The sequence below is a fragment of the Rhinolophus ferrumequinum genome, chromosome 14 (assembly GCF_004115265.2).
Source record: "Rhinolophus ferrumequinum isolate MPI-CBG mRhiFer1 chromosome 14, mRhiFer1_v1.p, whole genome shotgun sequence".
Lineage (NCBI taxonomy): Eukaryota > Metazoa > Chordata > Mammalia > Chiroptera > Rhinolophidae > Rhinolophus > Rhinolophus ferrumequinum.
Genome location: NC_046297.1, coordinates 4,495,089 through 4,520,221, shown reverse-complemented (window position 1 = coordinate 4,520,221; position 25,133 = coordinate 4,495,089). Strand labels below are relative to the sequence as shown.

The 25,133-nt window shown below is 49.1% G+C and overlaps 1 protein-coding gene across 2 annotated transcripts in view; it reads right to left on the bottom strand.

The window, feature by feature from the left end:
* The window catches only part of PAG1 (phosphoprotein membrane anchor with glycosphingolipid microdomains 1), a 106,790-nt gene that overhangs the window by 9,236 nt on the left and 72,421 nt on the right, over positions 1-25,133 (bottom strand). The window contains exons 3-6 of one of the 2 annotated variants that reach the window (XM_033126366.1): positions 7,443-7,649; positions 5,855-5,906; positions 3,838-3,934; positions 1,839-2,443 (exon numbers count right to left, since the gene is read on the bottom strand). In XM_033126366.1, coding sequence (XP_032982257.1) covers positions 1,839-2,443; positions 3,838-3,934; positions 5,855-5,906; positions 7,443-7,567 — 879 coding nt within the window. In that variant the 5' untranslated portion in view covers positions 7,568-7,649. Of the gene's footprint in view, positions 1-1,838; positions 2,444-3,837; positions 3,935-5,854; positions 5,907-5,990; positions 6,656-7,442; positions 7,650-25,133 lie in introns of those variants that run through there. The other variant, XM_033126367.1, reaches the window with a different exon arrangement.

Below are 25,133 nucleotides of genomic sequence, written 5' to 3'. Positions count from 1 at the left end.
AATTATGTGAAACTCCCGAGGAATAAACACACAAAAAAATCTGTGTGATGGTTTTAGATACCAAGCCGTAGTAGAGAAATTTCTTCTAATTTTGTATTTGAATCTGCAGGTACTATAAATAAGTCAAGTAGTTATGTAGACCAGTGTTTCGATTCCTAATTGTCACCGAAGGAGTGATCGTCAGTGAAGGACCGATAAATAAAAAAAAACACGGCGTATCTTTATCAAATGCCTGAATTTTGTCTACCGTTTGCCTGAGCCATCAGGGGATTCTTAAGTCATCTGGAAACTTTTCACAGCTAATGGAGAAATCGAGTCACGTTTTGTGGCCTACCCTCTGCCTCGTGTCTCAATGATTCTGGCTCCTGGTCCACCAATTCTCTCTCTAATGCATCTCCTGTCTAAATGAGATTCTTCCTGATTTGAACAAACATGTATCCTTTCAAACCTAGGCCTTTGGGTCCTCGACCTCCCTGCACTGATCGTGTTCTCACTAGTCATCTTCTAGTCTGCACCCCAGATTTTCTTGTACCTCAGACCAAAGCTACTCCAGCACCGCAACTCCTTGCAACCCTCTTCAGACCAGCACTCATCGTTCGAGCTCACCCATCATAATGCAGTTCCAACAATCCTCCAACAGTGCTGGGCTCTAACCACCTTTTTCAACGTCTGCTTCTCCTCGGTGTCTTTCCTTTCTGCTCTACTGAGCTTATATGAGCTTATACTCCAGAGTCAGTGCCATAATCATACTGTAAATACTTGACTCCCTGCCTGGTGACCTCAACCCTCAAGTACAAAAGCTTCAACTGCTTCAGGCAGCGTGAACTTTACATCGTTTTACTATCTTTGGTTGTACAAAGGGAAGAAAATTAGACTGCCTGTCTGTATTTTACAACTATATTCACAAACGCTTTCATTGGTGGTCTCGACAGCCGATTTCATGGGTGGTATGAAAAGCTGAAATGCCTCAGCGACCACAACAAAGAACGACCTACTTGCTGTAACCTATATAATCATAGCCAGGGTTCACCTTTTGACCAGGAACTCCAGATATTTTTTTAAGGCTACTCGTGACTGACTAATCCTTACTTGGCCTTCTTACCAAAATCTGAGAAGAGAACCTTGCTTTTGTGTGTGTAGAGAATAGAAATTAGCTAACAGCTGCCTAAAGAAGACTGAGCCTGGTTAAATCCCATGGAAATAAGGACAATTGGAGGCGTGAACGTCAAGCTACTGTGCGACGCATCAAGTTACCAGATGTACCGAGAAGGCTCGGAGAGCGTGACTGCATTTTAGAGCCTTGCTGAATATTTAAACCTAAGAGGTACAGGCTATCATTTAGAAATTGTCGCCAAATAAAATCTCGTACTTGATTTATATAAAAGTATATACATAGTCAGACACAACCAGCGGCAGCTGTGAGCTGGTTTCCTCTTGTGTGACCCTTGCTTTGACCTCTGGCATCTGGGAAGGGTACAGGTCACCTTGCCACTTGAGGGGGCAGCAATGGAAGGGGCTAACTACATGGCCAAGAGCCTCGTCTCTATCGAATTCCTGGCCTTCAAAAGGGAGAAAACAACACTGGGCCCCAATTCGACGTGATGTGAAACCTGGAAAATATCCAGGGAAGGTGCCAAGAGAGAAAGATTTTATAAACATGCGTCTTCAGTCTTTTACTACCTGGGGGGGCGTAAGGGCGTGTGTCAGGGGTCAAGACCAAGAGCTTTCCTCCTCCACCGAACCTGTGTGTGTATACATTTCCCGAAAAGTGTGCCAGTAAAAGCCCTGGATTAGCTAGGTCCCTACTGTGACGGAGCCCGGAAGCAGGGCCTGCCCACCTTGTTGGTTTCACTGGTCCCCTCCGGCACGCTGCCTTCTCCTGTCTTCTTCTCTTCCTTCTCCTGCAGGTTTTCATTCTCATCCAGAAGTTTAACGGGCACAGGGGGCGGGGCCTCCTCGTCAGGGTCCCGAGGATGTCCAAGGATACTCTGTACGCTCATACTTTGCAGCCCTTTCTTGTTTCTGTCCACGGAGGCGTATTCAGCAAAGTCGGCTGTGCCCTCGGCTTGGGGCCCCGGAAGCCCTTTCGAAGCCGGAGGGCACTTGGCCCGGCTGCTGGGACCCTTGCCCGGGGGTGCAGCTACAGCCACCTCCTTAATTTCCTTCACGGTTTCGTACAAACAGTCCTCCACGATGTTTTCCTGGGAGGCACTGTCCTTGAGCACTTCATACGGCCCTTCCGTCCCCACCCCCGGCTCCCCGTCCACGCTTCTCGCGCTGGCCATCGTGTCCACCTCACTGTCAGGAGGGATTCTGGGCAGCTCCCTGCTCTGAGGACATTTTGGCTTTCCCGTGCTGTCCTGGGAGTCCAGCAGGTCGGACGCCGAGGTCTGCACCTCCTCGTAAGGCTGCATGCAGGTCACGGTACTGTCTTCTGAGAGAACTAAAGCGGCACAAGGATTAAAAGTGGACAAAGACAATTCCTGAAATAAGGTCAGGGACTCACAGTGTCAAGTTAACGTAAAGTGTCCACCTGCTCGCTCGGTGGCTCCAGGCTGTATTACAGACATGACGATTGCTGGTGCACATTCTTATTTCAATGATAGTTTAAACCAAAGGCATCTATCTATTACACATCTTTCCAGTATAATACTTAATAAATTGTCTTGGCTACACATTTGGTTCACAGTTACTTTCACTCCCTGTTGTCACTCCTGATGGGACTTTTGTAGGCAGAGGGTCTCATGTAACCGACTGGCAGCTGACAATGACATTCGTGGGGCCAGACTGTGGGAGGCGGGGCACGGGGGGTGGCCACTCTCCCTGGCCCCACTGGCCTCCCCTGCGTGGAGGGAATAATTGGCGGCCGTCCCCTTCCAAAGGTCACTTTTGTGTGGCAGACCCGATGGAAAGGATAGGGCCAAAACATGCCCTCCACAGGGTCACAAAGGGACCTGCAAACCCTGTCCCCCGCCCCCATTTCCACCTCAAATGAGAAAATCCAAATGTGAAATTCTTGGGTTGCCACAGAGATGTTAGTTTCCGAGCCCTGAGCCATCCCTGTAGCGAATGTGTTCTGAGTGCTCACTGTGTGCCTGGGGGGCGTAGGGGCTGGATATGCATCACCCAGAAAAGCAGCAAAGCAGGGTCCTGTCCTACTGTGTGAGCTGCCGCGAACGAGTGCTCCACTGCTGTGTATCCCGTGTACGTTCTTTCCACGGAAGTACGAAAAGTTATGGGTAAGCTTAACTATGTATTTATACCCACATGCTCATACATATATTTATCTTATATCTTCTGTGTGCTCGGATTCCTTATATTTTACATATATGTGTGTGTGTTTCTAACTTATAATTTTTTTAATTTTTATTTTTTAACTGACTAGACTGGGATTCCGCAGGAGCCCTGGAGTCTGGGACAATGCGTAACACACGGCAGGCACCACTAACTGTTTTTGCCTGAGAAACTGAATAAATGAATGAAGTGCTCACCTCCTATCTTGAAAAAAAAGAAAGAAAAAGACTGTCTCTCTTTGGGGGGATTAGAAACAGTGCCCCTGAGCGGTGACTGGGGAAAATGATGATGGACCCCCAACCCCTCTGAACTTGCCCCCCTTGTGCTCTGTGTCACACGTACAGGTGTTAGCGCAACAGCACCCAAAGAGCCAATAAAGAAACCCTAGCTTTTCACCCCAGTGACATCATTTTTGCTGAAACCGGGCGTCATCCCGGAAGGGAGCAAGGCGACATCCCCAGCTGTCGAGCTCCGTTTTTGGGAACCTCGTCCTCTCGGAGGTGCTGAGGCCGCGTGGGAAGCTGGCATTTCCCAGGAACTTACTGTCGCCGTTGGTGAGAGCGCCGTTCTGTTCACTGCTGGCAGGAGCATCCGTGGTCAGGCTCGTGACGGACCGGCTGAGCATCTCCTTGTCCGAAGGCTGCAAGACAAACTGCACTGAGACGGGCTGCCCGGGAGGGGGAACATCCAGGCCCTTTCCCACATGCTGAACCGGCCACGACAAAAGGCCACAGCCACAACTTGGGTTTAAACGAGTGGAATGAAATAAAATGGAGGCACCCAGTTGTCCTCGGCACCTTTCAAGGGCTCAGCAGCACAGTCGCTAGTGGCCCCCGTGTCAGACACACACATCCATCCTGGAAGCTCTCGTCCCATGGGGCCGCCTGAATCTCTGCTCCTAGGACCTGTCCCCGTCCATCTCGTGGAATGCATGGCCTGCGGGACCCAGGAGGGCGCCCCACCGCACTCCAGGTGCCACATGGGACGTGCTGACGTAAAAGGCCCCAGGAACTTGGCTTGTTGGCCTCAGACATCCTGACTCCTGGTGGACCTGCCTCGCAGTGACAGAGCGAATAGCTCGTGCTGTGTCGTCATCTGAAAGCTCACTGGGATCCAGCTGTTCCAGCTCCTAGGGGCAGGGGGCCCATGAGGTGGATCTCTGTGTGAGGGCCCAGGAATTAGCGACGCAGATGCTCACGTCATAGAAGTGACGTTACACCTGGGCAGGTGTCAGGTGTGATGGAGGAAGCCTCCCAGGTTGGCCCGTAAGCATAACACTCCATCCCAGCTGAATGACCGTAACCTGGGCTCTCACCACCATTTCTACTCTTAGCGTCTATGAGAAAATGCGCATGGGAACTGGACAGCCAGAGATGCTGACCGGGGTGAGACAAAGGGTGAAGGGGGTGGTGCCGAGAACCCAGGACGGCTGCCGGGGCACAAAGAGCAGAAGGTAAGAGACCCCCAGGGGCTGCCAGGAGGAGAGGGTCTCAGCGGGCCATGGGCATGAACCTGAGTGGAGGGAACAAGCAGGCCCAGGACGACCAGGCCGCCCCTCACCAGGGTGGATCTGAGATGCCCTTGGAGACTGTCAGGATGCATAAGACACCCAGGGCCACGGAAAACCCAGCAAGGCTGGGCCACAGCTAGAGCATGGGGGTCCCAGGCTCTGGTAAGCTTAATGGCCAGCTGGTATGGGTTAACTGTATCCTCCCCAAATTCTGATATTGCTGTCCTAGACCCCCAAAACTTAGGATGATACGTTATTTAAAAACAGGGTTGTTGCCAATGAAACTAGTCAAGATGAGGTCATACGGGAATGTTTACAAAAAGGGGAAGAAACTTAGACAGAGACAGACACACATCAAGGGAAGAGATGCAGGGAGAACAGGAGGTGACAAGGAAGGCACCAGGGAAGGCCAGATGGCCAGCAAGCCACCAGGAGCAGGGAGAGAGGCGGGGACAGGGTCTCCCTCAGGGCCGCAGAAAGGGCTGCCCTTCTGGCATCTTGATCTGGGACTGCCAGCCTCCAGACTGTGCAGCAGCACATCTCTTAGCTCCGTTTGTGGTCCTTGGTTATGACAGTCCCAGCAAACCCATACACCAGATACACTGTTGGAGCTGGGCAGAGGCACAAAGGAGACATCTCTGCTATGGGCTGGGCTCTCGGATCTTCCTGGCAGGAGCACGATCACGATGACACCAAGTCAGAACCCCTCCCACCCAGCCAGGTGACTGCACAGGCCGCCAGCCTCCGCGCGTCTGCAACTACAGAGAAGATCCAGCCCAGGCAGCCAGGGGACGCTGCCTGGGTTCTTCCCTGAAGGAAGTCGTAAGCTTGTAGGAACATGCTTAGATCACTGGCGGATGTTTGAAAACACACACACACACACACACACACACACACACACAAACACGTGCGTGCATGCATGCATATGCAGACATACACACACGAAACATGTGTGCACACATACACACGCAGAAAGGTAAGCGCACATGCACACACGTGCACACACATGCAGACTCATGTGCGCACACTCACACATGCACACGGGCTTACCACGTTCATCAGGTTCTCATGGTCCCCGCTATGTTTTCTCGGCTTCTTTTCTCTGAAATGGAAAATAAAACATCGCTGCAATATCAAACGTGCCATCTGAAAGCAAACATACAATCACTCCCCTTTCCTAGCCTACCTTTTATCAACATTTACAGCTCTTTGAAGAACCAAGTTCATTTTGCCAAGGAAGCAAAAGCCCGACAATTACTGGTCACTCCTGGGCGGGAGGTTGGGTCTGAGGGGGTCCAATCACAGCAGGGACCGTCACCTCCAGCCCTCCCATTCCTCGAGGAGTAGAAGTTACAAGAGGACTGAGGAAGGATCCTGAGTGGAAAATGATTAGATCTCGAATACTGGGAGGAATGATGCCTTTTAAAAAATTTTTTTTTAAAAAAGAAAATCTAGCCATCGCTTCACTTTGCTTAACTCGGAGTCTTTGCAAAGGCACACCCTGCAACGGGGCTGAGAAAATAACCAAACGAAATACAAATTTTGGCATGTCGGGAAGGGTGCATGCTCTCAGGATGAGTCATCTGTACTTCCAGTTTGTGGAAAAGTCCGTGGATTCAAAATAGAATTTATTTTTACTCAGCACCAAGCCCCCAGTACCAGAGCACGCTTCCCGCAGCGGTGTGGGGCAGCGGCGCCACCTAGCGGGCGCGTCAATAACTACCGCTCTCCTGCCTCTCCTGAATCTTCCCGGCCAGACCCTGTGGCAGCGGCGCAGGCCTGGGTCCAATCTGGGCAGGGAGTAGGTTACTTGGGTTCAGGGAGTCCGGCTTTTCCCCTCCTGACTGACGCTTTAGGGTAGGATGCCATATACAGACTCTTAAATGACACTTTTTGAGTTTCTTCCCAGGCTATTGGGAAGAGAATTTGGAACAGGGCCAGCTGGTCTACCAAGCTGCCAGGCAGCCGCAGATATTGTAGCAGTGTCAGAACACCTTGAAAATTAGTCCTGGTTGGAAAGAACTCTGCTTCTCTCTGAGCAAAGATCTGTTTTCTGGGAGATACAGATATTTTATATGAGCGAGACATAGAGGAAGGGGAGGGGTAGAGAAAGAAAGAGAGAGAGAGAGAGAGAGAGAGAGAGAGAGAGAGAGAATTCTTAAAAAAGACAAGATGATTATTTCATAAACAGCAGGTCTCTTATAGAAAAGCTAATAGGTTTCTTAAGAAACTGTAGTTCTATCTAGATTAGAAATCTTTCATAAAACGATCCCTCCCCCAAAGTCAGGAAACAGCACACATTTTCAGGAACTCTTCAGTGGCAGCAAAAACAGTATCTTGAATGCACGTCACACTTAGATTTCCAACGACCCACAGACGGAAAAGACAACAGGAACTTCAACCAGGGCTCACTCAGCAGAACAGCAAGAATTGCATTCTGGGAAGTTTGGCACACATGGGCTCTTCCCGTTGCTCCCCAGCAAAATCAAATATGGGTTTTCACTGGACGCTGAGGACAGGGCATGGGACCCCCTGCAGCGAGGGTCTCTGTGGACGTCCACACAGTGGGACCTGTGTGTGACAAGTTTTCCTAAAGAATCTCCTGGGGGCCAGGGACGTGTTACCTTAAGACTCTCACCTGTTACACGTGGAGCACAGAAAGATGAGGAAGGTGATGAGGACGCAGGTGGCGACAGCTGCCAAACTTGACCATAGGATGACCTGCGTGTGTCCGGGGCCCAGCACGTCCCCGGAGGGTCCCATGGTGGGGACAAGAGGTGGCGCCAGCAGCTGTGTGAGTCAGTTCTTCTGAGCTGGTGGCATGGGGGCCGAGGGCTGCTTCTTCCTGCAGAGACACCAAAGTGTTTGAAACAACATGTCCTGTGACGACGGGCCAGCGTCTCTAGTCTTTGTGGGGGAAGGCTTTGTGTGGTCAGGGAGGTGCACGCACTGGACATGAAGGGACCTTCGTGCCCACGTCATCTAGGGCCTGAAACCACACACTGGGACCATCTGAGTGCCTGCACAGGTGTGAGGTGATGGGTGTCTTATTCTGAAGTGCCTGGAGATAGATTCTTCATGCCTTCGAATAAAGTTAAGATTCCGGGTTCTCCATAGCAAAGAAATAGGGCTTATTTAGATTCTTCTCCCCCCTCAGAAAAGTGTAAAGCATTCATTACAGCTTTCACAGAAGTCCAGTACGCATCTTCCCTACCTGTCTCCCTAGCTTCCCGAACCTGCGTTTCTTAGAGAAGGTTTAAGGTCACTGCAGTTAATGAAATAGCAGGCCTTTATATTCACCTCTCGAACAGTTACCTGCTCTGAGTACGTAATTGTTCATTTTCAGGGCCGGCTTTCACTGAGTCTCTGAGCGCTCGATAAGCAATTTTCTAACGAATGGATGAAAGTCTGTGGTAAATAAGACCTATTTGTGAACAACTACAAATTAAGCATGAGAGTTGTACCCAGCACATTTAGTGCCTGGCATGTGCTAAATGCTTTCCTCATTTAATCGCTGCCCCAGCCTGTGAAAAAGGCATGGCTCATCCCAGGTTTTCAGACGAGGAGGCTGAATGGCAGAGACTTTGTGTAAGTCCTCCCAGGGTGTCACAGTGGCAGGGTGATGTCCATCCAGGTCTGACCCCAAAGCCTGTGTCTGTGCTCCCAAAGGGCGCCCCTTACCCTCCTGTTCCAGCTACAATGCTTCTAAACAAAGGCACATGGCCAGATGCATTTTTCGAATTAAGTTACAGAATTTGAAAAATAGAGTAGTATATCAAAGTAAAGACTGTCTCTCATCAGAGAGGCCTTGTTTAAAGAGCATTTACTTTGCTCGATTCTAGAACATTCCAACTTACAAGAAACAGCCTTTAACATAATCACAAGTTTAACAAATAAGGCAGGCAGATAAGTGTTTTTGTCTTACAATAACGAATCAGAACTCAAAAAACTGTTTTTCTGGAAGAAGACTGTCGATGCTTCCATTTTTGTTTGCTTCACTGAAAGAGCTGTAAGTATATTTTGCCATCACTGGGTAATGACATCAAGCCAGCACTTGGTGGCTTCGTGGCAAACAGGAGAGGACCGAGAAAGGGGGGAATAAAAGACATTTCGGCAAAGGCACTTCAAGTGGACCAAATGTCCAGGTGAGACACGTCACATCCATTTGAATATTTAAGGTTGAAGAATAATAACAAAAAGCTGGAGAAAAAAAACAGAACGCTGTATACATCTACAATGTATGAGGAAAGAATTCTAGGAGACTATGTTGATTGTTTCCCTTCGGCCCTTGAATCAATAGGAACCCTAGAGCCCTATGAATATATAAACGTACAACTTCCTGTGCAATACGGGACGTCCTTCTTCCCAGGTTGGGAACATGAACACTACAGGCCTACAGTTATGGACGGTCATGTTGATTTGGCATGTTAGCCCCTGGGCGGCTGTAAGTGAATGAAAATCACCACCACTTCTCTTGTGATTTGTTGAAACCACGAAGAGTTCAAACTTAGAGTACAAATTGGCAGCACAATAAGTTATTGAACTACCCTCAAGCAAGCACATATCATGGCCACCTATGAATATATATGGGATACCATTTTATATATAGGTCCAATGCATAGCGCATTTTAGGAAGCACGAACAAAAGACATCTGTTGTGCAGGCGTGCGTTTGTTCTTTCATTCATTCACGCAGCAGAGTTAATCAATGTCTCTCACTAAAGTGACCGGTCTTGAGAATATAGTGTGCTGTGTGAATTATTCAAAGCCAGATATGCATCCAGTAGCTAGTGTGGGGTCGGTAGCACCCCTCCCCATTCCTGTACACTGCTTCTCTTCTTTTCTCTCTCTCTCCACAGGGGGAGGCAGATAGAATACAATGAGAGATGCGAGGTGCCTGGCCGATAACAGCAGTGTAGGGAGAACGAGGATGAAAGATGATTGTTACGAGCTACTGCATAAAGGCTGTGATTTGGACAAAATGTGCCCAAACTCCCCTCTCACTCCCCTTCAACTAGAATTGGCTGAAAAGCTACTGAAAGAAATACTTTTCCCGAAAGGTCTCATCGTGGACAAAAAGTCTCACAATGAAAAGCATTATCATCCATTGGGCACATGTGTCGGAGTCTGATACTTTGTAATCCCCAAGGACAAGGGTGTCAGTTGTTGGGGCAGCTTCCACCTTCCAGAAACCTCTAGTGCGAGTCTACAGGAGACCAGGGCAGCACAGCCCCGTTGGGGGCAGGCGCGAGGTCAACAGGAGCAGCTACCCTGGGAGGGGCCTGCAGTGGGGTGGGCGGGGCCTGCATTGTGGTGGGCAGGGCCTGCAGTGCAGTGGGAGGGGCCTGCAGTGAGATAGGCGGGGCCTGCAGTGAGGTAGGCGGGGCCTGCAGTGGGGTGGTTCTCCACAGTCCTTGGACCTCACAGCAGACCTCTGGGTGAATTACTTCTCTTTCAGAGAGGTCTGCACATCTGTCACCCTTCTCTCCTGGTCTCTTTTTCTGGACTTCTGTTTCCATAATTCTCCTGCCTGTCCCCTCTCTGGTCATCTCCAACTTAAACTTTGGTGGCTTATTTACAATTGAGATAGAACTGCCCTCCCCCCATATGTGTAGATGGACTACCCCCATGTGAGGAGATGTACCTATGTGACATCCACGTTGGAGATGATGGTGGGGGCCTCTTGTGAGTGGTCCAGGGCTTTCCTAGAAGCGGAGTAGCCTTCCTCCCAGGGCTGGGCCCTCACTCACTGGTTCCAGTGAGCTTCAATGCAGTGCTCAGGGCCCTGCGGTGAGCAGTGAGGGATCAGTGTCCTTCCCCGCCACCAGAAGGCTTCTCTCCGGATAGAGACAGAGAGTAAGAGGCAGGAGGCACAGTGTCAGGAAGTAAGTTACCCTGAAAGGAAGGAGCCGTATAAGGGGGGCAATGCTCCAGGCCACTCACTGCCCTTCACCAACCAGACGACCCGCGGCTGCGAAGTGTGTGATGTGCTCCTGCCCGAGGACCGTCTTACGTTCTGCGGATTCCTGTGTCAAGTGAGCTATTTTCTGGGTCTGCAGCAGGAATCCCTGCCAGCAGGATGTGCGAACAACCTGGGGTGCTTCTGCTGATGTCTTCCTGGCGACACCTAAGCCTGGCTCTCTCAGTCCTGTTGTCACCTGCCTCAACCGAATTGCATTCAACTACAGGATGTCATTTCTCCAAAGTATAAAAAAATACTCCACTGTCTGACCACATGCTCTGAGGTAGCCAACACGGGGCAAATGGGGGACCCATCACTGCATCTCCACTCATGTTTATTACGGAGCCCGAGTGCCCATGGAGACGAGCTGCAGAAGGTAGTAATGGAATAGCTGATTTCGTTTATTAGTTGTACACCAATTCGTCATTCTTGGCTGCACTGATGTAAAACCAAGGCCGAGACTATAATTTAATAGAATTGTGTGACACTGCTGCACAAGAGGCAATGGTACATCCCCCACCCCAATTTTATGTAATTTCAGACTACGGTGAGAACTTGCATTGGGGCCTGAGAAAGGTCAGTGCCTTAGGTCCTAGGAGATCTGTTGGGGATCCTTACAAAAATGAGTCTGGATAATTATTTTGGACTCAAATATTTCGGATGAAATTATTTTGCTCCCTAACCTCTTATCTTTTTATATCCATTCATTGCATGATTTTAATCAACATGCGATTCAATCAGTAGAAAAGCCGATGGCCTTGTACTTGAAAAGCTGGTGCACTTTTCCCCACAAGGTGGCAGTATCACGCCATCGCAGCCCTCAGCCTCGGGCTTCCTTCCGGAGGAGACACGCGGAGCTTGCTGTGTGGACCCTATGCCTGGCGTTTTAATTGTCTTCCTCAACCAAGAGTATCAGCCTCCCAAATCAATTCCAACAGGAAAGAAAACAGAAACCAGATGACATTAATGAAAGGTGCCGACCAAACGGCAGCTATTTGTTTTATGGGCCAAACCCTCTTTACCAGGTCTGACCACAGGAAATTCTGCACATAATAATTTGCTGGAGTGGGATGGCCGGCGAGACGAGCTAGCGAGCAGACACTTTGTCCCTTTGAAGTGGGTTTAGGACAGTAATGACAGTCATTACCACTGTCCAGCTGTCCTGATGGGCCCATCATTAAGCATGAGAGAAGCCGCCTGCACTGTGACCAGGACTGGCCCCATGAGAACGCCTCCTTCCTGGTCACCACCAGGTGTGGGAACCAGTGGGAACGTGACACTGTCTGAGCTGCACAGTCACCACATCAATTTAACAATGGTGAGACGCCCAGTTCTCTGCGGGGCCCCTGTCCCAGGAGGTGCCCGGGCAGGTGCACAGGCCGGGGCTACACGAACCTGTCCACAGAATCCGCGGGTCTCCTGAAGGGGTCTAAAGGGTTTACATTCAGGGAGATGTCTCTTCAGATCAAAGGCAAGCCCACCACGCTGAGCTCGGTCGCCCAGGGCTGCTCTCAACACGGGCACCGCCATCAAATGCCCACTGTCCATCCTGCCCAAGCACAAAGGTTCTCTGCCCGAAAGGTCGTCACAAAGATCTCCCCATTTCCTGGGATGACACCACCGGGAGCAATGTCTTGCCATTTCTTTCTGCAGCAGCTTAAGCGAAGCACGAGAGGAAGGAATCTGGAAAGCTTTAATGTCACCCTGCTGACCTTATCGAGGCCAGCTGCTGAAGGCAGACGGAGCGCGGCATTCATTCTGAGGGTGAGACATAAATCCTTGAGGCCGGCTGTCAGCGTAACCTGATTACTTTTCCTACAAACCAAACCTATTGATCCACAGAGGAAACCGCTCTGCTGACCCTTTCAGGGGGGAGGGGTCCGGGGGGCTGTCAATTGTCACCAAAAACACATTAAACGCACACCACAGAAGTCCTACAGTTCATTGCTTGTGAAAGCCCTGCTGCCATTTTGGTTTCTCCTTAGAAAAGCCACTGGGGCAGCGACTTTGATGGGTAGGAAAGGAATGGCTTGTAAGGTGGCTTTTGCTCATATGCAGACTTGAAAACCAATCTCCAAGTTTCATTTTTTAATTTTTTTAATGATAGACCTGGAGAGAGAGGGAGAGAGAGGAGAGAGAGGGAGATGCTGTTGCTTCTTTGGAACACAGGTAAAGGGGCTTCATTTTGCCCAAGCAGGTCTTCATGGGATGTTTCAGAAAGTGTGTGGTTTGGGCTTCCAGGTCCCTTTCTTCCTCCCAGCAGGTCTGCTCGTCTGATGGAAACGAGCAGTGCCCTGCGGGCAAGTACAGGCGTCCACCTTGTTTCCCACCAGCTCAGCCATGACGTGAGCTGGCACACCGAGCCAGTCAAGGCAGCTACACACAATATGTGTTTCTGTGGGAGGGATGACACGTAAGCCGACTCTACATACAAGGTCAGTTACTGATTGATAAGGGAAGGGAAGGAAGGAAAATACGAGAGACGATGAGCTCCTTGCGCAAACAATTCACCACTAAGCCACGTATGTGTGAAGGCAGAACCGTTAACTCTGGAGTGAACACAGCGCCTGGCTTCTCTGCACGGTCACCGAAGCCGCTGACCATTGCCCGGGAAAAGGCACAACGCTGGAAATGTTGGTTTTTCTGGACAGAATCCTCAGCACAAGCAGCCTGACTGCGCCCCTAAACTCAGCGTCCCTCTGACCCCCTCTGGGCAGTGATGTCACACGCCCTCTCCACCGCCTAGGAGCCCTGATGCCCACCTTTCTCCTCCCCTCTCACCTGGGCCTGGCCTGACAGTTCTCAGCGGAGTGACCAGCTCGATTAGAATGGTCAGAACTTGTGTTTGAAAATCGGGCTTCAGGGCTGATCCTTCAAGCTTTCTGCCAGGAGAGGGGACAGACAACTGAAGGGTGTGACTCTCAGGCTCCTTGGACAGGAAGCAACAAGGCTTTGGTGTTTATAGAGCAGAGGGTCGTCCTAGACCAGATGCCTCAGTGCCATCTGGGAACTTGTCAAAACGCAGAGTTCCGGGCCCTCCCCTGGGCTGAGGAGTCAGAGTCCGGGGTGGGACCCGGCCATCTCCGTTTCAACAAGCCCTCCAAGTGACTGCGATGGATGCTGACATTTGAGAAGACTGTTCTGGACGAGCCTGAAGGTCACCCGGGGATTCTGGTTAAGGCGCAGGTTCTAAATTCTGCATTTCTCTCTCTTTTTTTTTAAAATGAACATTTTACATAAAAAGTTACTTTATTATGTACAGCCAAGTAGTGCTTCTCAAAGGGTAGCACCATTTCTTGGCTGAAGGAGTGGAAACAAATCATCTTAAGCGTTTTTCAAAATGTAACACTATCGACCCCTGGAAACACATTCTAATACACCGCTGTTTTGTTTTTTTTTTTAAGCTTTTACAGACTTTAAATTCTAAGAATTTACAGACTTTAAATTCTAATAAAGTAAATATCAGTCTTTAATATCCCACATAAAAATTTCTTTGGGGGCCTCCCCTTTTTTTCAGAGTAAAGGGGTCTTGAAACCCAAAACTGAGAACACCACTGTAGCTTATCCTTAGCCACACAGGGTCTATTTCTGGCTCTGAGCTCATAAAACACCGGTGTGAGGGAATTACCCGTAGCTGCTATAGGAGGCCCTGGCTGGGCTGAGCTTTCTGTCCGTTATAGCCCAGGAAGCTGATTTGTGGGGACCTGTTGGACTTGGACCTTTTAGCTTGTTTTCTCCTTTTTCCCTTCGTATATATAGTCAGTGTGGTTAGTATAGTTATACTTATTAGCATAGTTAGTAACATTGTTGCTACAGTTAGTATATTTACTGTAGTTAGCATAGTTATTATTAGCGTAGTTAACAATATTGTCGATACAGCATAGTTAATATAGTTATTGTTTGTTAGCACAGTCAGAGAGCATAGTTAGTACCGTCAGTGAGCGTAGTTAGCGGGTCACCATGGCACGTGACTTTACACACATCCGTGTGGACGGGAGCCCCTCAGTGCCCATTACGAGCTCCGGGGAAGCCTCGGAGAAGGCACCTTTGCCAAGGTAGTGTCGGGCACGCACATTCTCAGGGAGACGAAGGTGGCTGTGAAAATCATTGACCAATGGGTCTCTGACAAAATGCAAAGATCTCTCCTGCACGAAGTCCGCTGCATGGCAGACTTGCACCATCCTAATATCGTCCAACTATTGCACATGATCAGCTTGGCGGAATCCCTCTACCTAGTCATGGAGCTGGTGCCCGGAGGGGTCATGCTGGACTACCTGTGTGACCACGGCCGCATGTCGGAGGACACGGCCCGCGGCGTCTTCTGGCAGCTGCTGTCAGCACTGCACTACTGCCACGAGAAGGGCATTGCTCACCGGGACCTGCAGCCGCAAAACGTGCTGTTAGACGCTCAGATAAACGCTAGACTTGCAGACTTTGGACTAGGCGCATCCTCCAATGTCCATCGACTCAGCACGTTTTGTGGCAGTCCCCTGTATGCAGCCCCAGAACTGTTCCTGAGCGAAACACAGGACGGTCGTGCCGCGGACATCTGGAGCCTGGGAGCGCTGCGGTACCAGATGCTCACGGACACAGTCCCTTTCGAGGCAAAGAGCTTGGAAGAGCTGCTGACGAAGACAGGCAGCGGGCAGTATGCGGTGCCAACCTATCTATCCATTGACGTGGAAAACTTCCTCAAAAACCTCCTAAACCTCAACACTGAGCAGAGAGACAATCTGAAGGACATCATGCCAGATCCTCGGCTAAACATGGGCCAAGAGGAAGAACTGAAGCCTTACGCTGAGCCACCCGGTGATGTCAGAGACCCCTGGATAATAGAAGAGATGGTGAATCTGGGCTTTCATTGGGAAGACTTCAAGGACACACTGTCAAACAACACATACAATAACATCGTGGCCACGTACCGCATCTTACACACACACAAACCAAAACCCCAGTATTGCACCATCAAGGTAAAGCCCTTCCATCCCCCTGCGTTCCAGAGCCGCAGGCCCTCCCCAGCCCAGGAAGTTCAATCCGAGTGGTCCAGTTTCCAGCGGGCATAGCAGCAGCCTGTGGACCACGAGCCAGGGCAGAAGGCCCAAGAGTCCGGCAGTCCTTCAGCCATCCTGGAGTCCAGCACCACCATTTCTGAGTCCAGCACCCCCACCCCACCATCCAGCACGGGATCCAAGACTGTCACTCCTGAGCCCAGCTCCATTCCTGAGCTCTCCACTCCCAGGCACTGCTGGTGCTCCAGGACCGCCACTCCTGTGCACAGACCAGGCTCCAGGACCGCCACTCCCGAGCTCAACCCTGGTTTCTGCACCACCAGCCTTAGCCCAGCCCCCCGTGTCACCCTGGGGACTCTCTCTCCAGCCACAGCACCACCAGCAGCAATGGAAACCCAGAAGAAATCAAGCAGAGCAAGCGGCGCGTGGTTAAGAGGTGCTTAAACTTTTTAAGAAAACTCTTCTATCTGCCTCCCAAGAAGGGGTACTGCAAATGCAGTCAGGTAATAAAGCCTCTTTAGAGTTTGGACGGCAAAGGCAGGGCTAGAACAAGACTCCGGGGAGGTCAAGCCTGGCTCCCTGAATTTTAAAGGCTGAACTGGATGAAGCTGAGGTCCAGGGAGCCCGACCTTGTGGTGGGGGAGATCGGCCAGAGGCTGGATGCAAACTGCAGGTTGCAGCAATACAAGAAATACACATGGTGTGTGCAAGGAGCCGTGGGAGAGAGGACTTGGTCCAGCAGACAATGGAGATGTGACCAGTGCCATGGCATCTCTGCGTGGGATTCCCAGCCAGGGTATCTGGCATCGCCGTGGCATCCAGCATCGCCGGGGCCTTCAGAAGGACCTCCTTGGAGGACGGCCTGGAGCTCCTTGGCAGACAAGAGGAGGGACCACCCTCGCTGCAGGTCCACCACTTCGGCTCCCAGCTGGGTGAAACTTCAGAGACTGGACTGTTTTTCCTGGGGTCCTTCTTCCCTCCCCTGCTCTGTGGGAAGGGGATGGTTCTTATTAAAGTACTTGGTTTTCCAAACCTTTCAATAAATGTCTAACTTCAGAAAGATGTGTTGGGTATTCTTGTTTTGCATCCTCCAGTTTGAGGAGCGCGGAGTGATGTAATACTTGGACTTAACTGGCACAACTCTGTACCTTGGCATGTTGTACCCTCTTGGTCTTCTGTTCCCTTGGCTTTGAGCCCTCAGCTCCCTTGTCCATTTCTCCTTTGTGGCAGGATGGTGTTGCCTGTTCACACAGCACACATGCTGCCTTCTTCCTGTGGATGCTCAGTTGGAAGGAATCACAGTTGGTCCAAGTCGGTTATGGCAACCACTCTCCTCCCCCAACCCCCTGCTAGCGACTGGATGAGGCAGGGACTCATGACCCAGTTTTGGCCAATGAGATATTACAGGAAGCCCACGGAGGCTTCTGTGAGAGACTCTCCTTCCTGGGCGCTGGATGATGGCAACAGGACCTGTTCGCTTTGCCTCCTTCCCTCGGTGCTGGTGAATTCTGCATTTCTAACCAGCTCCCAGCTGAGGCCCTGGCTGCTGGCCTGAGGACCACATTGGCGTGGTACGCAGGCAGGTGTGCACGTTCCTGCCAATGGGGTGGAAGGGTCATCCCGCCAGGTGCCTGCGGCGACACTTGGTCTTCATCTCAAAGTTATGCAAAGAGGAGGTCCGAGCTCCTGTGTCCTAGGAGCCTTCTTGATTCCCACGCAAGTATTCAAATACAAGGCCACCATTTACCAGTGCAGAGTCTGATGACACGGCAGTAAGGGGACACGGCCCCAGTATGTGCGGGCACAGCCCCGGGCTCCGCTCCTTTCCTGTCCACTACGTGGCTGTGCAGCCAGAGGCCAGTCCCAACCTCCTGGGCCTCAGTTTCTCCTACTGAAAAATGAGGTCTCTCCTTCTGAAACAGGGGGTCATGTGTAAGGTTTCTTTCCAGCTCTGAGCTTCCATCACTCCATACAAGGAGCTGATGGCCGAAGGTCTAAGGCAAAAGTTCAGGACTTTCCCACACAGGGAAATGTCGACCCTGCAAGCACCTGAAATTCTCCGTGTGATCAATGGTTTCAGTTCCCTGGAAAGCATAGTCCTTCTAAGTCCCGGGAAAAGCTGATGAGGTCACACCAGTGACAGGAACGTCAGGAGATGAAATTGGTGTCCAGTGCCAGGGGCGGTTCCAATAGTCCCTACTACACAGCCCCGCCTCTGGTGCCAACGCCACCGTTGCACGTGACTGCTGGGCTGACTTCAGAGTCTCTGTGTTCTCATGAACGTCTAGTAGGTATACAACTCACATTTATAACAGCTTTTCAACCACACTCAACGATGAAACCAACCTATGCAGATGGGCACACAGAGGTAACGTAGAGAGAAAAAACGCTACTGCAGCAGGAAGCTTCCGGGGCTTTTTAAAGGCAGATGCCCTAGTTTAGGAAAACCTTACAGGAAGAGCAAGTCTAAAAGGGATCCATTTAATTTGCAGTCTCAGCTCCTGATAAGCCGGAGGAGTTTCCACACGTGATAAAACATTCTGGAGAGTTTTTCTGCCTCTGTCATAAATGATAGTCCTTTGGGTGGTTTCACTGGCATCTTGACTAATACCTCTGAGGATATTTCTTACTCTTTGACACTAAAGCACAGCGTATGTTACTCTTTGACAGTCTGCGATTCATTAAACATATAATTGCTAAATACCTACTATGTGGCAAGCACCATTTCATCTTCACACCTCGAATACGAGATGACCCTGGTCTGTTGCAATTGAGTTGCAAAAATTAATTTGTAAGAGGTGAGAGATATTTAGATTGAAATTCCTAATACAGAGGTATATGTTGATGGCAGGTGAAAAACCATTGACTGTTGAGTTCCAAGCATGTGAGACCAGAACAAAAATCAAAGGCCCCAAGTCCTTTCACTTCCGCCATCTTGCATCACAGACTCATTTAGTCACAATAATTGTAGCCTGATTCTGTTCAGCTTGACGTGGCATTGACACAGCTGCAGTCCCCTTGGACTGGTGTTGTTTCAAGCTGAGAACTGTCCTCAATGTGTCTGTGGATTCTGAACACAGCCTCTGCACGCTCACAGGGTGGGGAGGGCCGCCGGCCACGCAGACACAGGCTCAGCCAGCCGCTGAGGACGGGGGAGGGGGTCAGGGGGGTGGGTCACACGTGACATCGAGGACCTGGGAAGGTGCCTGAAGAGAGTCCCGCAGTCCCTCCTGACTGGGAGAAAACTGCTTTCATTTTGCAGTTAAAGCAAAAGCTCAAAGAACCAAATATTTGGGAGGGCTGTGGCTAGAGAGGCAGGAAAGGGGACCCACCTGGGAGGCTTTCCCGGTCATCTTTTCCTGCTTTGTCACTTTGTCTATAGCTGGCCTCAGTCCACGGGGTACTTTGTGAATTTAAGAATGACTTATGTATGTACATGTCTACATACTTCAATACATTAATTTTTTTCTCTCCTCCTTTGCCCAATTTCAGGACGATAGAACTCCATAGATGGAGGTAGAGGAGCTGGTGAACCAGGGAAGCCACCCCAGTGAGGCGTCTGCTTGCACGGGTGAGTTGTCGGGTCCCGGGTGGAGACATGGTGGAGGGTAGGGCACATGTCACTTCTGAGCCAGGGAATACTTCCTCAGCTTACACGGATGCGTGTTTTCTGTGGCCTGACCCAACAGCTCACCTGGATTTGCATCAATGTGCACGGCCACCCCTCCCCTCCGTCCATCAGCCTCACCAGTGGGCCTGCCTTCCTTCCCAGGTGTGAGAGCCTCAGCCACTGCACAGATGTCCCCCTCACCCCCCCAGGGTCCCATCAAGTCCTGTTCACAACACCTGATGTCCAGCCTGATCCTCAGATATTCTTATATCACAGAGCTAAAGAGGGGCCCAAGAATCTGTACTTTTCACCCACATTCTAAGTGATTCTGAAATAAAGAGTTCGCTGAAAACCCTTTGCTCAGAATGTTCCGAGCCCAAGGGGAATCCCAGTGAGGGGGAGTTGCTTATCTTACCAAGCCTTCAGAAGGTCAGAATTCCTCAGGACTGACACAGCATTTGGCCAAGGGATTCCCTGGAGAAGGAGTTAGGAAAGCGTGAGAGGACACGTTTGGGCACACTTGGTTTCTACACACTGTTCTGTTTTCATTGGCTCGTCCCGTGAAAGGCACAGTCTAACGCTCCAGTAGACAGAGGCGGTGAAACTCTGGGAAACTCGGGGGGGGCCTCCACAAGGCACGTCTTCTCCTTACGACGCCACACCGCTAATGTGGTTGTAAGACTTAATGAACGGAAACTAATACCGTTGTGAAAGTCTTCGTAGCTAATGGAAATCACCTCTCCTCCCTCAAGATTTTCCTCTTTTTTTTCCCCCCTGTTTGTAAAGCACGGATAAAATGGAAGTTATAGGGCTCTGAAGCGTCTAGTATACTTTGGAGAGTTTTAGGTGTATTTTGAACGTCACAGTGGTTTCCGAGTTGGAGGATCCCATGTGGAGCTCTCACTGTCTGCCACAAGAAGTAAGAGCTTCTCTTCAGCGAGACCGAGGCTCTGGATTCATAACACTGACATGTTAAAGACAGCCTTTTCCTCCGCTGCGTTCAAACCACGCTGAACGTCAGGTAGTCCGCACGGTTACTGGGCCCTGATTTCCATGTTCTTTGGAAAGTAGGGAACAAAAAAGAGCCTTGAGGTTGCACAACGAGAGCTCCTATCAGGGCATGGCTTTGGCCCCCCCACCCCCCCACTTCTCCAGGCCATGTTGTCACCTCTTTTGGGGAAGGGACATTTCCAAGGCATTACACTGACAAGGAGGGGAGTGGGCTGAGGGCAGGGGCAAGCTTGGCAGGCTGGGAGCGGCCCCTCGTGGGGATGTGTTGTGTAAGCTCAGGGAAAAGATGCCAGGCCTGTGTCGACTGCCCAAGTGAGTGGATTTTAACTTTAATTTATTAGTAAAAGAAACAGATAGTAATGGAGTATGAGAGCTTTAAAAATGGGACATGAGAACTCAAGGAAAGTTTGCACATGGAGACAGAAATGCGGGTTCGTTCTTCTGTGCCACTGAGGCCTTGAGTAGCTCTGGTCCAGAATGAGAGCACAGACGCTCACGTGTAAGTGGCGCCCCCTATGGGTGGGGGAGTGCACGGCCCAGCTGTGATGGCAGCTCCGGAGACACACACTATGGGAAAATGGAACAGTGGGATTCGATCTTGAGACCGTCACTGGTTAATTATTTCTCATGCCTCTATTGCAGGACAACTAAAAGAAAAACACACTTACAAAATGGAACAAGAAGGGGTGTTTTTTTCAGACACACACACAAAAAGTTAATTTAATTAAAGTGATCATTTTAATTCACTGGATTAAATCACCGAAGCCGCATGGCTTCGTTCCAGTCCTTTTTGGAAGCAATTGTTTATAGTGGTTATGTGGTTTCTCAACATTAATTGTAAAACAATACATTACTATACCTTAAATTTAAGAAAACGATTCAGTCTTTTTTACCGTACTTTTCTTGGGCCTTTCTCCAAAGTCTCTGACATCCTACTTCATTTTACTTCCTAATATGCTGCCGTATTATAATGTGTCAAGAACAAGCAGATTTGAGGAACACTGTCCATCAGTAGGCACCGATACCCTCTGTTTCATCTAACTGAGAACATGATAAGAACAACCTTACACGTTCCGCAACATTCACTAACCTACCTAAGACACTAGGGTGCATGATTTCAGTACCGTCCCCAAATCGTCAATACGCTCTCAAAGACTGTGCTATGATTCTACCACTGTGAGAATTAAAAAGTGTAGGAATTGGCTGAAAGATCAAATGCCAATCTCTCCCATTTCCTAAGGGAGCTGTGATCTGACGCCTTTCCCCTAATTTATTACTGGGTGTGGCTTTCAGATGATCTGAAGGATACCTGCTCCTCTCACTGCTGACCTGAACCCTAATTCTTCCATATTACAGCCGACATGGTGCTAGTACCCTGAGCTAAGGGCCACATTAGGTAGCAGCTGAACCCACTGACTAACTCATGTCATAAAAGGGTGGCTTTTAGGAAACAGTCACAGAAGAAACTGTCATGATGTTTATCTGCATTTTTTGGTAAAACTATTAGTGATACTGTCCTATTGTATAGTACTTAAAGCTTTGTGTGCCTGAGTGATAAACACAGAGATTTTAGTGCCTGGAAGGAGAGTTTTTTTATCCTGACAAATTAGTTGCTAATTTTTTGTTTATAACAACTAAACTGTACACACAAAAATCATATTTCCTTTTTCTCTTTCCTGCTCCTATGGCGAGCTGGAAGCTCAAAGCTGCAATTATCCTCCAATGACAGCAATTACCATAGTCTAGATCTTTCTTTCCTCGCTCTACACCAACCCCAATGACAAGTTTTTGATTTCACACTGTTTGAAGACTCTTATGTAAGTGTCTTTATTACAAGAACCTCCATATTTCTTAGAGGCAGATTTTAATTTCTAAATATGGCATACATAAAGCTTTATATTTATTAATAATTACCATGGCCCTTTATAGATTTCAAAAGTTCTCAATGTTCAGATTAGGCTTTGGAGGAAGATACATTTTTAAAAAGCAAAGGATGAAAGAAGGCAAAAGGAAGGAAGGAGAAAAAGACTTTCCCACTGAATTAACCTTTGAGAGGGTAAGTTCTGATCTCTAAGCAAATAATGAAAGAAGTATGCAGATGAGCTGCAAAGACTAAGAGGATTTAAACCAAACAACTCTATCCGACAGGCTATAGAGAATGATTAAACTCCTCTGGATTAGACAGGGTTTTCAATCCTGGCCGTACATGAGAATCACTTGGGAAACTTTTTACAATACACCAATGTCCAGATCTAACCCCAGAAAATGGCTTATTTGGGCCGGGATGTGGTCTGACATTGATATTTGTAAATACGTCCCAGGCCATGTGAATATCGAGTATAGTGAGGGCTGAGAATCCCTCAGCTAGACTATTCATTCATATTTCTGAGCTCTTACCTGGCACATGCGACCTAGTTTATTTCTTACAGTAGTAGTGGAACATGGCATGGTCAGGGCGTGATAACACAAAACACACACAGCTCATTGCTCCTCTTCCCACACACCCCTGCCCTGGGGACCACCTGAACCAAGCCTTCTGCACATGCATGTCCTTCGAACCCAGGCCAAAATAGAGCACAGAGGGAGTCTGTTTCAGAAAGTGGTATCTGAGCTTGCAACAGAAACACGTAAGCTCAGAATATACAAACATTCAGCCACGTTCCTTGATTGTCTGCTACATTATGTCTACATATTTTTTCTGCCTCCCTCAAAATACTAACCTAAACGTTGTATGGCTCAACATAATTGATTAGATAAATTAAAATAGTACCACCTTAAAGTATTTTCAAACACAGGCATTTCAACAAGAAATATTAAAGAAAATCACCTGGTCCGTTATTGGTTCTCACGTACCAATGTTTTTAGGTTGCATGTCAAAGCTGATCTAAAATACACTGTCTCTCCACTTGCAAAATGATCCATAATTCTTGAGGTAAAGAGTGTTCTGGAAACCAGTACATTACTATGACCATTCTTTTCCTTATGCTTTAGGTGACTTAAGCTTTTCTCTTGATCTTCAATGCTTAAACGGACACAGTACCTTTGGTTCAGCTCTGTTTGACAAACATTTATGGAGGGACGACCACGGGCCAGGTGGGTCCAACCCCTCAAGGCTCAGCTGGTTCCTTAGTCTCAATGACCATGACCTTGCAATCCCACAGGCTTTTTCTATCTAGCTCTTGAACACGTCGAGTTTGCCCTCAGCCTGGAGCTGTTTACCTTCAGGTCATCGGGCAGCTTGTTCCTATTTTATTTTATTTTTTGTCCCGTTTAAACAGCATGTTCTCAGAGAACCTTTCAGTGACCAATCACTGTAAAGTCGTCCCATCTACCCCGTGTTCAGCCTCGATCCCAGCACCCTCTCTTCCTTTCCGAAGGCATCTTATCTATTGGCCTTTGTGTTTACGGCTGCACGATGCCCTCTCGAATGTAACCTCTGTGAACACCAGCAGTCCTGTCTTTGCAGCTATCACTCCAGCACCTACAACAGTAGTAGGTTCTTGATGGGGTGGACGAATGCGTTATCTTTGCAGTCTTGCCGGGAAGAGTTCCGAATATAGTCCTGTAATCTTCGAGGGTGAAACGACTGATGCTAATAGATAATGAGTGTGTAAGGTTGCCACTGTAACGTACCGACCCCACGCAATATGCACGGGTTGGGATTTCAGTGAGAACCACGGAACCAGCCACTTTGCCGAGACAGCGGTTTGGACCCTGGACCTCGCTGACCTCTGGCTGGCTCTCAGCTTCTGCCGGAGAAAACTTTTCCATTTGCAAAGCTTGCAGTCTTGGCTGTTTCTTTCAATTCCCAGCGGAAGTCAGCTAGACATTAATGTTTGAAATTGCACTATCAACCTTCTGTTGAGGTTTCTGTAGATCACTTTACGGTGGGGGCAGGGGTAACACCCTGTTTATTTGGCGTAGGGTCCTCGGTCTCCCATGGGAGAGTTTTGGGGTCTCTTCTATTGTTCATTCCCACCCACATCTGGCTTGGGCCAGGAGTTACGCTGCAAAAAGCAACCACTTAACATTGGTGGATTAAGAGCCTGGGAGCTTTTGTCCACGATCTTACTCTTCCATTATTACCACACGATACTAACAGTACTGGCCAAGAAGTCAGCTGTAATATCTTCAGGACAAATCCTACTGACATACGGAATCGACAGCTGGACACAAACTCTGTTTTGAGGTGCTTCCGGTATCAACAACTTCAAGCCATGTTGCTACCACCCTCTACCACCCTTTCGAACGCGTGCCTGCGTTTGCACGTCGGCTCCATTCCGCCTCTGCAGTATTTCAGTTTCCAGTCTGTGTGGAAAAGTGTATTTGAGGTCACTATCGAAATCAGCCCCGTTCGTGTCTTGGGCAACACGCACGGTTGAGTGCTCTTGCCCTGAAAAGGCTCCCGACACATATTAGTCCCTTCTCTGCTTTTGTGGCTATTCCAACAAAACTTAGGTTATTCCAAAATATACCTAAGGAAGAAGCTGCATCTTTTAACAACTCAGGTATACAAAGCATTCAAATATACAGCTCATCTGTGATTGTGTCTCTTGGTTGGAGCTATGTTAAATTCAAATGATAAATTGTAATCATTATTGAGATCAGAATCAGGGACTTCAAACTGCGGAATTCCGGTGACAGAATCAAGTTCTAAGAGATGGTGGTCTTTGCCTCAACTAACTCATATATTTAGTGTATATATACTAGTGTATATATAAATTTGTATTTAAAAAAG